Below are 13359 nucleotides of genomic sequence, written 5' to 3' on the forward strand. Positions count from 1 at the left end.
AGTAAACTTTTTATGTATCTTTTCTACATTTTTTTAGAACCCAAAAAATTGAGGGACTAGATAAAAATTATCCCGATAATTGGGGACTATTTCCGTATTTTATCCTAGATTTTATTATAATTAAAGTATCATAATAAAAGTCAACCCAAGCTTTTCTTCCACAAACAAGGATCAGTTATCATCACGTTAATCATTTCGGTGAGGTTTATACTTGCTTTATGACTTCTGCTACGGAACGGGCAAAACGTTGCCGTTTGGCTATATATTTCCTCTATATATTTTAATGAACCACTGCTCCCTATAACCAAACCCAGACCAGTAGCAGAGAGATGTAACCAAAAATCAGCTTCAGTTTCAGTTTTCACCTTCCTGTCTCTCTTGTCTAGGAATAACTAGTTCCTGCTACTTAATTTGTTCCTAATATGTCGATGCCACAAACGAATCTTCAAGCAGCCATGAACGCAAGAATACTTGGGTCTGGGTCCGAGACAATGGTTCTTGCTCACGGATTTGGAGGAGACCAGTCTCTCTGGGACAAAATCCTTCCTTACTTGACGAAACATTACCAGGTTCTCGTTTTCGACTGGCCCTTTTCTGGAGCTGTAAAAGATCCCAACCTCTATGATCCTTTGAAATACTCGTCGTTCGATGCCTTTGTTAACGACTTAATAGCTCTAATGGATGAGCTTCACTTGACATCCTCAGTCTTTGTCGGTCATTCCATGTCTGGTATGATCGGATGCATTGCTTCCATTAAAAAACCACAACTTTTTAACAGGCTCATACTAGTTGGAGCATCTCCTAGGTACTTGTTTCTTCTTTCCTTTACAGTGCCCCTGTTTTTTAATTCTAGAAAAAAAATGCTTTTGCTATAGATAAATGAGTTTTTTTTTTTGTAATTTAATTAACACAGGTACATTAATATAGACGATTATGAAGGTGGGTTTGATGCTGCAGCAGTTGCCGACATGCTCACCAGCATAGAATCAGACTATGAGAATTGGACAACTAGTTTCGCCAAGCTTCTTGTGGACAACAATGATCCACACTCCGTTGAACACTACTTAAAATGCTTGAAGAGTACGAACCAAGAATTTGTGCTCCCATTAGCCAAGACGGTGTTCCACAGCGACGAGAGGGAAACTCTGGAGAAGGTTACCATTCCCTGCACCATTATTCAGACAAATGACCTTGTGGTTCCAGATTCTGTCGCCTACTACATGCAGAAGAAGATCAAAGGGGAGACAACAGTGGAGATCGTCAAGGCTGATAGGCATTATCCTCAATTGACTGCACCTCTTGACTTCCTTCATGTGCTGGCTCGAGTTTTGGGCTTTCAGATTTGAACAGAAAATAATATAAAATTAGAAATATTAAGATATCTATCTATCTACCCACACCAAAAAAAAATACTTCTTATGAAGTGAAAAACATTTTCATAATTGTACGATGGGTTTTTCTTTTATGACAAGCAATGTTCTAAAGTTAGTGTGATTTGCGCCATTATAGTTGGCTTTAATCTTATTTTATTAGTATAAACTTAAGATAAAGGCCCTTAAGTAGTCCAAAACTGTCCCTTCTATCAGTGATCCAAATTCCAAAATTAATTGCCATTGGAAAGGTCCTTAAGTGCGTTCCTTGTTGGTTGTATGTAAATCGGGCCGATCGGCCCCATAAGGGAAAGAGCCAAGAAGAACCGCTGCCCGTAATAGAAAATTCATGCCCATCATTTAGAAGATAAGGTGGGTCCAAATCGGATATGTTCCTTGTTATATATATATATAAAGAAGTCTAAAAGCGTTTGTTGATTGAACTGAATAAATTATCTGATGAAAAAATTTGTGTTATTTAAAGTGAGTCCAATTTAGTTATTGTTACATCTATTATAAATGATTTAATTTAATAAATGCATTATAATATAATCATAAATGGAATAATAAATAATTTATATAAATCTTCTTCCACTCTTATGAAGTTAATTTAAGGAGTGTTGTTCCTTTTTAGATAATTTTAATTAAGCAATTCCAATAATTGCTCATTATACTAGTAAAGAATAAAAGCCAATGTTTTTAAAACAGGACCGGACCTTGAACCGATGAAGATACTGGTTCACTAGTTCAATCAGATTCAACTACGGTTCAACCGGATTCAACTGCGGTTCAATCGGATTTTATATAAATTAATATTTTTTTAAAATTTTACATAATATTCAAAACAATATTAATATATACATAACACTTTTTTTAAGTTTACAATATTAAAAGGTATAAAAATATCACAAGTCATAACATATATAAGTTAAAAAAACATAAAATCAAGTTAAACAAAATGATTCAAATCAACTACAACATAATATTTAATGTAAAACATATTAAATAATAAATATAATTATATAACTATAATCAAAAAATAAAATTGGGGCTGAAAAAAATCATAACAAACGATGTTGTTTGGTTTAATTTTTTTTTAAAACAATCTCACATGACTAAGAAACATAGAAGAGCATCCCAAAAGTCTAAAGAGTAAAAATATGATAACAAAACAATCTCACATGGCTAAAAAACATAGAAGAGCGTCCCAACTGACTTCTATAAATACTAGAAGTAATTTGACATTCAAAATCATGAAGCCTTTTGGTGAGCACATAGCGAATTATTCTTTCGCTTCAATTGAGCTCGAATTTCAGGCTTCAATCGAGTTTCTAAATTTTTTTTTGAGTTCGATCCATTTTGAGTTCAAGTTTCAATATTATATTTTGAGTTCGAGTTGAACTTGATAATTTTTATCTTGTGAGTTTTTGAGTCGAGTTGAGTTTACTTTTAAAGTTTTCGAATTCGAGTCGAGCTTAGCAGTACTCGAGTTCGACTCGGCTCGTTTAACAAATGACGTTGTTTGGTTTAATTTTTTTAAAGAAAAAAAGAGAACCGACGGTTTACACCAATTTTACTGGTTTTCAGCCGGTTCATCCCGGTTTTACCGGTTCTCAGCCGGTTCTTTACCGATTCTGTGCTCATCCGATTTTAAAAGATAACCGAATCATACAGACATCCGATTCACGGTTCAACCGGTCGAACCGACCGACCTGATAAAAGCACGTGATATTTTATAATATTAGAGATATAAATTATATTCATGATTTTTATTCTCCGTGAGATGTTTAGGTCCCAGGAAAAACACGTGCAAAATGACGACAAGAAGGGAAGTTCTTTCCGCTAAACAAATGCGTTATCGATTTTAATAATAATAAAATCGATAATATTTTTTTAATTGTATATTAAGAATACAAAGTAAAAAATGCTACGTATGGAATAGACGATAATCAAATGTGGTGGGGGCGGCATGGTTCTTTTTCAGCAATCGGCACTCAGCACTTTTAAGTTGAAATCCTTGTTAGATGTTTTCTCTTTCGAATTTACTGTTTTGTCCTTTTCTAGTATGCTCTTAGTATTTCATCTTATTTTCAAGAAAAATGGATATTTGGATTATTTTATATTTTTACAAAATAATATTTTTTAGAATATGCGTGCGTTATTTTTTTACTGTCAAAACAAAAACATTTTTTAGTTAATCAATCTATTTTTTTCTTTTTTGAAAATAATCGCCGGATTTATTAATAATAAATAAAAGAATCTTGAGAATGTAAATGGACATTGGTGCTAGAACTAAAATGAACGGCTTAGAAAATAACACCTTTCCTAAAAAATAAAATTCACTCTAACCCAAGTATCTGGCCATTCTTCTTCTCACAGTTCTTGAAAAAATCCTCGATGCCTTGCTCTCTGTAAGAAGCTTAAAATTAGAAGCTAAATCGACCCTTCTCCATTTTCTTCTTCCAGTCTAGGGTGGATCGATCCACCGACGGTCTTCAGCGGCCTGTCTTGCTGGCTTATCTGGGATGTCCTCAACCCAGAAACGATCCTCCTCTCCTTCTTCTTTCGCGGTGGCTATCAGTTGAGCCACTTTGTTACCTTCGCGGGGGGTGTAGTTGAATACGCATCGTTGGAGATTTTAAGCCATTTGCTGCGCGTTCCAGATTAGCGCGCTGTTCTCGGATTTGTCTGGGCTTGACGATTTCAACTTCTCCGTCACTGACCTAGAGTCTTCCTCGATTATTACTTGTTGAAACCCTAAATCTAATGCAAGTTGGATTGCATGGCCCGCCGCCACTGCCTCCGCTGCAAAGGCCGTCGATATTCTATGGGTAAGTCTCCTGCATGCACCCCTTTCAAATCCTTTATTAGTTTTGATAATGACTCCTGACCAACTTTTGTTTTCTTGGATTTTGAAACTTGCATCATAAATCGCCTTCACCGTGTTTGGGGGAGGTGCCATTTTGAATCAAGACGTGGGTGCGGTCCAGAGATGCCGGTGTTAGCTATTGCGTATTCTCGGATTTCGCTTCTCACTAAGGTAATGATTTCCTCGCTCCGTATATTCATGTATTCGAACGTTTCGAGCGTACCATAGTGCCCAAATGCATATTAACGTCTCTGTATGTTTATCGTTCGAGGTTTTTTTAAACACCAACTGATACACTCCTTGAAGCTCCACTGGGTACTCTGGGAAGGCCACAGGTAATGTAATTTTTACCAAACTTCTTCGGCAAGTGAGCACTCCTTTAGGATGTGTAAGCTGGACTCTGTCTGTTCTGGGCAGAGAGGACATTGTGAATTGTTTGTGATGTGCTTATTGTAAAGCATTTGTCCAGTTGGGGCATAATTGTGGTAGTGTTTCCACGCATTTATCTTGATCTTTTGCTGACATGTACATGTCCATATCTTTTGCAAAACTGCTGCATCTGATTCTGTGTTTTCACTGTTCTCCATCAACATACGATATCCACTGCGTACTGTATATGTTCATGTATGTTCACCACACCACACCTGCACGTCTTGTTGTTCATAACTTGAAGCTGGAATGGATTTGATCTTTTCAGCATCTGTACTTAGGAAAACCCTGTCAATCAAGTCTTCACGCCACTTATTAGTACCTGGGTTGAGTAGTTCAACTACTGTTTCGAGTTCATCATTCTTTGGGGTGCTTATTAGTTTTGGTATTTTCCCTGGTAGCCAGTAATCACTCCAAATTGATATGTTCAGTCCATTACCTACTTTCCAGCGTATTCCTTTTTCTAGTAGTCCCCGAGCGTTCCATAAGCTCCTCCATATGTAAGACGGCTGCAATCCCAGTTTTGCTTTTAAAAAGTGTCGATGGGAAATATTTAGCTCGTAGTACTCGGCTAACTAAGGAATTAGGTTGATCATGTATTCTCCAGCCTTGTTTTGCCAATAATGCAATGTTGAACTTGGCTAGATCACGAAATCCCATCCCTCCATCTTCTTTCATCTTACTCAATTGCTCCCATGTACACCAATGTATGCCTTTTTTTCTTCTCGGACTTCTGCCACCAAAACCTCGCCAATAATGTTTTTTTAATTCTTTATATAGTGCCTTAGGTAACAGAAAACAATTCGTAGCACATAACGTTAAAGCTTGTAACACTGATTTGATGAAAATTTCTTTGCCTCCTTGTGAAAGTGTTCTAACGCTTCAAGATTTAATTCGGGTCCAGTAATTCTCTTTCATAGCCACAAAAGCTTTTTTTTGGGGTTCCTTCCAACTATTGTTGGTAACCCCAAATACTTTTCCAAATTTGATGTGTTCTCCACCTCCATGGTCCTTCTGACATCCACTCTGTTCGAATTGCATACGTTTGAGCTAAAGAATAATCCAAACTTATCGAAAACCTGGCCTGAGCTGCTCCCGTAAATTCTGAGTAAATCCTTAGTTAATTAAACTATTGAAATAAAATAAATACAAAATATATTATTAAGGTTGGTTTCTTACTTTCCTTACTTTATACGATGCATTCGTCAATTTCGTAATCCAAAAGGAAAAAATGGGCAAAACACGGGGGCAGCAATGTCAGCACAGTAAAGAGGGTCAGCTTCCAGGAAATGACGACTACACGTAATCTAAAATAAAAGGGGGACCATAACCGTTAAGCGTTTATATAAAGCTTTAAGCAGCCATTTGCATTAGTGTTCCAAGGCAGGACAGAAGACTCATCATCATCCACCAAACCCCCTGTGAAAGAGAGCTTCGCTTCCGATTCCTCCATGTCGAGTGATCCTTTCTTTTTATCAAGCTCCAAATCCAATCCTTGTCTCAGGTCACAGAAACCTCGGCAACCCAGTTTCGGAAATCGTTGTTTGTTGGCGGCAAAACAACAGAAGACACGGTTTTACATCTTGGGACGTTGTATCTCCATGCTTTTGTGTTGGCACGATCATTCTATTTCAGATTGAGTTCTAAGACAATACTCCGTTTGCAGGCATCCCCTCGTCCCTTGGATTTTGTAAATCAAGCACTGGAAAACCGGATCAGCATAGAGTTAGGGAATTTGGGTTAAGGGGCAAAGCATTCATTTGTCTGCCAAAACCAAAGGAGCAACAAAGTGTATATAATAAATTTTGCTTCTTCAAATCTGTTTTCCTTTTTTTTTTTTTACAGTTAAGTAAAATTCATAAAAATATCAGATTTTTTAATCCAAATATGTGTGCGTGTATATATGCTTCACCGCCGCACCAGCAGTTGGTTCCTCTGCAAAACAGTAAGGTGTCGTAAGGCGGAGACAACAATTCATGACTTAAGCAGTATCTTTACACAACTATCAACGAAGGTTTCTGAGCGAGTTTGCAAATAAGGATCGTCGAGCACCTCAACTGTCTGTTGATTTTCCCACCCACTGAAAGAATATGCTTGAAATTAGATGGGAATTTATGCTGAGATTGGGTTGTTAAATGCCTATTCTAGAATTTTCCCTATTACTCGTTATGAGCTCTAGGCAAAAGCATCTCAGCCAAATGACGGGGGTTGGGTTGGTCTCTCTCTTGGTCTTGGGCTTTATCAGGGCTTCTTCACTGCTTTAGTTGTGTTTGGTCTTCATAGTCATTGTTTTCCTTTTCTTCTTTTTTTGTACTTTTTTTAATCAGGACTTTTTTATTATTATTATGTTCAAACTTAAGAAGAAATCTTTATACTTTTATTTGATATAATTTTTATATTAATTTAATTTAAAAACTTGTATATTTATATAGATTTAATTTTATATATCTTTTATTCTTGTCGATTAAAGATAAAAACAAAATTATTTTTTTTAATGTTTTTTTTAAAAAATAATTAATTTTATGATTAATAAAAAAATCAATCAAATCAAAATTTTAAACTATCATAATGAACAGAAGGGATCCCGAGCATCCAGCGACTAAAGAAGCCATGTAGTAAGTTATAATAGGTTTTTAATAAATATAAAATAAATGGTTGTCATTTGTTCCGATATGTAATGGGGTAAGGGGAGGTAAGATAGTAGGTTGACCTCAACACTAGGTTGAGAGCAGCTTCGTAGGAGACCTCCAAATTATGAAATGCCCTCCATGAGACTCGATCCCACGACCTCAAGGTTAAGAACCTTGTGCTCTACCAACTGAGCTGGATGGTCATTTCGTTTTTAATAAATATAAGATTATCTTAATAGTTTATTATTATTATAATATAATGTATGTTTATAATTTTTCTAGCCACTAATAGTGTTTACATATACCCTGTAGATATAACTACTCAAACTTCATGACCTCAAGGGAGAACAATACTCTTTCTACCACTTAAGTCGTTCAATGCGTTTAATAAATATAATATTAAAATATATCTTTAATGATTTATTCATTAATCATTTCATCTATCATTCTTTATATATATTGATATCATGTTAAAAATATATATTTAACATTTGATTGAATTGTCATTTTGACCTTTGTTTTTTTAATATTTAACCATTATAGTTTCATTTTGGGTCAAGGTGATCTCACTATATATGAAAAATCATTAATTAAGTATTAACATTTTAAGATGACACATATACAATAATACTAATGTGACATAATATAATAATATTAATTTTGTAAAACTTGTTCATAATGTCAAAAACATATTACTAACATTTCACTGAATTTTCATTTTATCTTTTATTTTTTGAAAGTATCCTAATCTTAAAATGTTAATTTTTTTTATCAAAATAATATTTTTTTCTAATGAAATTTTAATTTATTAAAGATCAATTTATCTTACTAATTGGCAAAACCATATGAGATGGATTGTTGACATGATAATGTTATATTAACGTGATATATCATATGGTGATAACGTGATATCAACATGTATGTAAAAAGAATTATGCTATTAAATAAAAATAATTTAATAAAATAATTTTTATTGACGTAGTAGTGTCATATTATTATTTACTCAGATGTGGATATGTGACATTAGCGTTTCTTCTCATATAATTTAATCCAATCATCAAAATACATTAATCATATATCGATGATTTTATTATTCAGATAAATTATTTGATAAAAATAAAATTATTTAATTTAAATATTCTAGAAAAATAAAGGTTTAATATAAAAATTGCTCAAATTATACCTCATTTTTCATTTAGATGTCCAAACTTTTTATGGTTAATATAGGTGGATAACGTTACAAACGTTATCATTCTAAGTGTTTAATCCATAAATGCTGTTAAAAATTATGTTAGCTAACACGTGTCGTGTTTATAGAATTTTAAAAAATTTATTTAAAATAAAAAAACTTAAAATTATATTTAAAATCCCAACATTTCCTTAAATCTAAAAACCCTCAAAATACTAAAAACTTTAATTTTAAACCCCAAATTTCAGCTGCTATCATTGTCGCCCTAGTCATTGTCATCGACAAGTCATCGCCACTGCTCCAATTTCCTAAATCCTGAACTTAAATCCCTAAAATCTCAAATATTCAAATTTTTAAAAATTTCCTAAATCCTATTGATCGGCCATTTGAAACAATAATAACAGTGATAGCCGATCCTTTAACCACCCATTGAATGATCGTTTAAATGGCTGGTCGTTTGACATAGGTTTGCACCTACTGTATTTGTGATTAAGAGAAGGGAAGGGGAATGACACGTAGGGATGGGCATGGGTCAGGTTAGGTCGGGTTTTTGGTCCACCCGACCCGAAAACAAGAGAGCCTCCACTTGAGACCCGACCCGACCCGACCAAAACAAGGTTTCACCCGACCCGACCTGAATATATGATATAGAAACCCGACCCGAAATAATAATAAAAATTATTTATATTCAATAAAAACAATGACTTAATTGAAAAAAATTATATATAGAGGGGTATTATTGTAATTATCCCTAACAATATAGGGTAAAATTATATATATTTTTCGGGTCGGGTCGGGTCGGATTTTTTCACCATGAACCCGACCCGACCCATGTCAGATAATAGAATTTTATCTGCCAATATGAACCACACTTAAAACAGTAATATTTGTAATGTTAGACAATTGTATTTGTAGAAAAAAAAGTTTAGACACCTAAATAATAAAAGAAGTATGATTTGGATATTTTTTATATTAAAAATATAGGTGGCTAACGTTACAAACGTTACCATTCTAAGTGTTTGATCCATAAATGCTGTTAAAAATTATGTTAGCTAACACATGTCGTGTTTATAGAATTTTAAATTTTTTATTTAAAATAAAAAACTTAAAATTATATTTAAAAACCCAACATTTTCTTAAAGCTAAAAACCCTCAAAATACTAAAAACTTTAATTTTAAATCCCAAATATCAGCTGCTATCATTGTTGCCCTAGTCATTGTCATCGACAAGTCACCGCCACTACCACTTAGGTGGTGTTTGTTTTGTAGAAGTAAAATGTCTGCAGTCTGCGGATCACATCTGCATGCATCTACAGCAGAAGAGGTGCACCAAAAGTCTGCAGTCTGCAAGAAGAAGACTGTTTATTTTTTAATGTCTACAGACTGCTAAAATAAACTGAAATATAAATAAATTGATTTTTTAAACTTAAAAGAGTTTTGCAATACTGATATTTAAATAATTTTAGTTTTACAATACTGAAATTTAAATAATTCATACAACTACAATAATAATTTTTTTAGAAAAACAAACATCACCTTATTAATTCTATTATAAGTCTCACATAATCACATGTATTATTAGTTTTATAAGTTTTATAGAATAAAATTTAGAAATAATCATTAAATTATATGATTTTTTTTAAATATGCGATTATGTAATACTTTTAATTTTTTAAATATATATTCATAATTTATTTTTATAATTATATGATATTTTTAGAAAATATTTTTAATTTATCAAATTATTTTATGATTATTTTTTATTTAATTGTGATTATATTTTAAATTTTTAAAAACATAATTTATAATTTTTTATATTTTAAAATCTTAATTATCAAACAATGAAATCATTTTTTATTAAGCAATATGGTTTAAATACTTACATTTTGTATAAAAAGTTTAAATATAATTTAAAAATAACAAATCCAAAAAACTTAATATTTAATTTATTTAAAAAATTAATATTAAAATTAATATCTATAATATAATATTAAAAAATAATATTTAATTTATTTAAAAAATAATATTAAAATTAAAATCAAATATAATATAAAACCTCTTTGAAGAGGTTAGAAGACGTCTGCAGACATAAGACCACGTCTGTGCCGCGCAGACCACGCGCAGACGTTAGAAGAGTTTATGTCTTCTAAAAAACAAACAGTCTGCGAAGCTCAATGTCTGCACGTGGTCTGCGTGGCGCAGACATAAGAGCTTTACAGACCTTACACAGTAAAAACAAACACCAGTACACCACCTTAGTGATCATCCCTCGCTCCAATTTCCTAAATCCTGAACTTAAATCTCTAAAATCCCAAATATTCAAATTTTTAAAAATTTCCTAAATCCTATTGACCGGCCATTTGAAACAATAATAACAGTGACAACCGATCCTTTAACCACCCATTGAATGATCGTTTAAATGGCTGGTCGTTTGACATAGGTTTGCACCTACTGTATTTGTGATTAAGAGAAGGGAAGGGGAATGACACGTAGGGATGGGCATGATTTAGGTTGGGTCGGGTTTTTGGTCCACCCGACCCGAAAACAAGAGAGCCTCCACTTGAGACCCGACCAAAACAAGGTTTCACCCGACCCGACCCAAATATATGATATAGAAACCCGACCCGACCCGAAATAATAATAAAAATTATTTCTATTCAATAAAAACAACGACTTAATTGAAAAAATTTATATATAGAGGGGTATTATTGTAATTATCCCTAATAATATAGGGTAAAATTATATATATTTTTCGGGTCGGGTCGAGTTGGATTTTTTCACCATAAACCCGAACTCGACCCGACCCATGTCAGATAATAGAATTTTATCTTCCAATATGAACTACACTTAAAACAGTAATATTTGTAACGTTAGACAATTGTATTTGTAGAAAAAAAGTTTAGACACCTAAATAATAAAAGAAGTATAATTTGGATATTTTTTATATTAAAAATATAGGTGGCCAACGTTACAAACGTTACCATTCTAAGTGTTTGATCCATAAATGCTGTTAAAAATTATGTTAGTTGACACATGTCGTGTTTATAGAATTTTAAATTTTTTATTTAAAATAAAAAACTTAAAATTATATTTAAAAACCCAACATTTTCTTAAAGCTAAAAACCCTCAAAATACTAAAAACTTTAATTTTAAATCCCAAATATCAGCTGCTATCATTGTCGCCCTAGTCATTGTCATCGACAAGTCACCGCCACTGCCACTTAGGTGGTGTTTGTTTTGTAGAAGTAAAATGTATGCAGTCTGCGGATCACATCTGCATGCATCTACAGCAGAAGAGGTGCACCAAAAGTCTGCAGTCTGCAAGAAGAAGACTGTTTGTTTTTTAACGTCTACAGACTGCTAAAATAAACTGAAATATAAATAAATTGATTTTTTAAACTTAAAATAGTTTTGCAATACTGATATTTAAATAATTTTAGTTTTACAATACTGAAATTTAAATAATTCATACAACTACAATAATAATATTTTTAGAAAAACAAACATCACCTTATTAATTATATTATAAGTCTCACATAATCACATGTATTATTAGTTTTATAAGTTTTATAGAATAAAAATTAGAAATAATCATTAAATTATATGATTTTTTAAATATGCAATTATGTAATACTTTTAATTTTTTTAAATATATATTCATAATTTATTTTTATAATTATATGATATTTTTAGAAAATATTTTTTAATTTATCAAATTATTTTATGATTATTTTTTATTTAATTGTGATTATATTTTAAATTTTTAAAAACATAATTTATAATTTTTTATATTTTAAAATCTTAATTATCAAACAATGAAATCATTTTTTATTAGGCAATATGGTTTAAATACTTACATTTTGTATAAAAAGTTTAAATATAATTTAAAAATAACAAATCCAAAAAACTTAATATTTAATTTATTTAAAAAAGTAATATTAAAATTAATATATATAATATAATATTAAAAAAATAATATTTAATTTATTTAAAAAATTAATATGAAAATTAAAATCAAATATAATATAAAACCTCTTTGAAGAGGTTAGAAGACGTCTGCAGACATAAGACCACGTCTATGCCGCGCAGACCACGCGCATACGTTAAAAGAGTTTCTGTCTTCTAAAAACCAAACAGTCTGCGAAGCTCAATGTCTGCGCGTGGTCTGCGTGGCGCAGACATAAGAGCTTTACAGACCTTACACAGTAAAAACAAACACCACCTTAGTGATCATCCCTCGCTCCAATTTCCTAAATCCTGAACTTAAATCTCTAAAATCCCAAATATTCAAAATTTTAAAAATTTCCTAAATCCTATTGACCGGCCATTTGAAACAATAATAACAGTGACAGCCGATCCTTTAACCACCCATTGAATGATCATTTAAATGGCTGGTCGTTTGACATAGGTTTGCACCTACTGTATTTGTGATTAAGAGAAGGGAAGGGGAATGACACGCAGGGATGGGCATGGGTCAAGTTGGGTCGGGTTTTTGGTCCACCCGACCCGAAAACAAGAGAGCCTCCACTAGAGACCCGACCCGACCCGACCAAAACAAGGTTTCACCAGACCCGACCCGAATATATGATATAGAAACCCGACCTGACCCGAAATAATAATAAAAATTATTTCTATTCAATAAAAACAATGACTTAATTGAAAAAAAATTATATATAGAGGGGTATTATTGTAATTATCCCTAACAATATATGGTAAAATTATATATATTTTCGGGTCGGGTCAGATTTTTTCACCATAAACCTGAACCCGACCCGACCCGACCCGACCCATGTCAGATAATAGACCTTTATCTGCCAATATGAACCACACTTAAAACAGTAACATTTGTAACGTTAGACAATTGTATTTGTA

At 32.4% G+C, this 13359-nt stretch overlaps 1 protein-coding gene across 1 annotated transcript; it reads left to right on the forward strand.

The window, feature by feature from the left end:
- Positions 1-271: 271 nt before the first annotated feature.
- On the forward strand, positions 272-12515 carry LOC120218852 (strigolactone esterase D14-like). The gene is made up of 3 exons (XM_039215753.1): positions 272-805; positions 914-1356; positions 12484-12515. Exons 1-2 carry the CDS (start codon positions 423-425, stop codon positions 1344-1346), a joined length of 816 nt encoding a protein of 271 aa, XP_039071684.1. The 5' UTR covers positions 272-422; the 3' UTR covers positions 1347-1356; positions 12484-12515.
- Positions 12516-13359: the final 844 nt, after the last annotated feature.

The sequence above is a fragment of the Hibiscus syriacus genome, unplaced genomic scaffold (genome assembly GCF_006381635.1).
Source record: "Hibiscus syriacus cultivar Baekdansim isolate YM2019G1 unplaced genomic scaffold, ASM638163v2 tig00110201_pilon, whole genome shotgun sequence".
Taxonomy (NCBI): Eukaryota; Viridiplantae; Streptophyta; class Magnoliopsida; order Malvales; family Malvaceae; genus Hibiscus; species Hibiscus syriacus.

Bases quoted from the DNA above. Each gene is read 5' to 3' on its own strand.
- LOC120218852 (XM_039215753.1), top strand. From the start codon at position 423: ATGTCGATGCCACAAACGAATCTTCAAGCAGCCATGAACGCAAGAATA. The intron at 806-913 runs GTACTTGTTTCT...TAATTAACACAG, and splicing joins CTAGTTGGAGCATCTCCTAG to GTACATTAATATAGACGATT.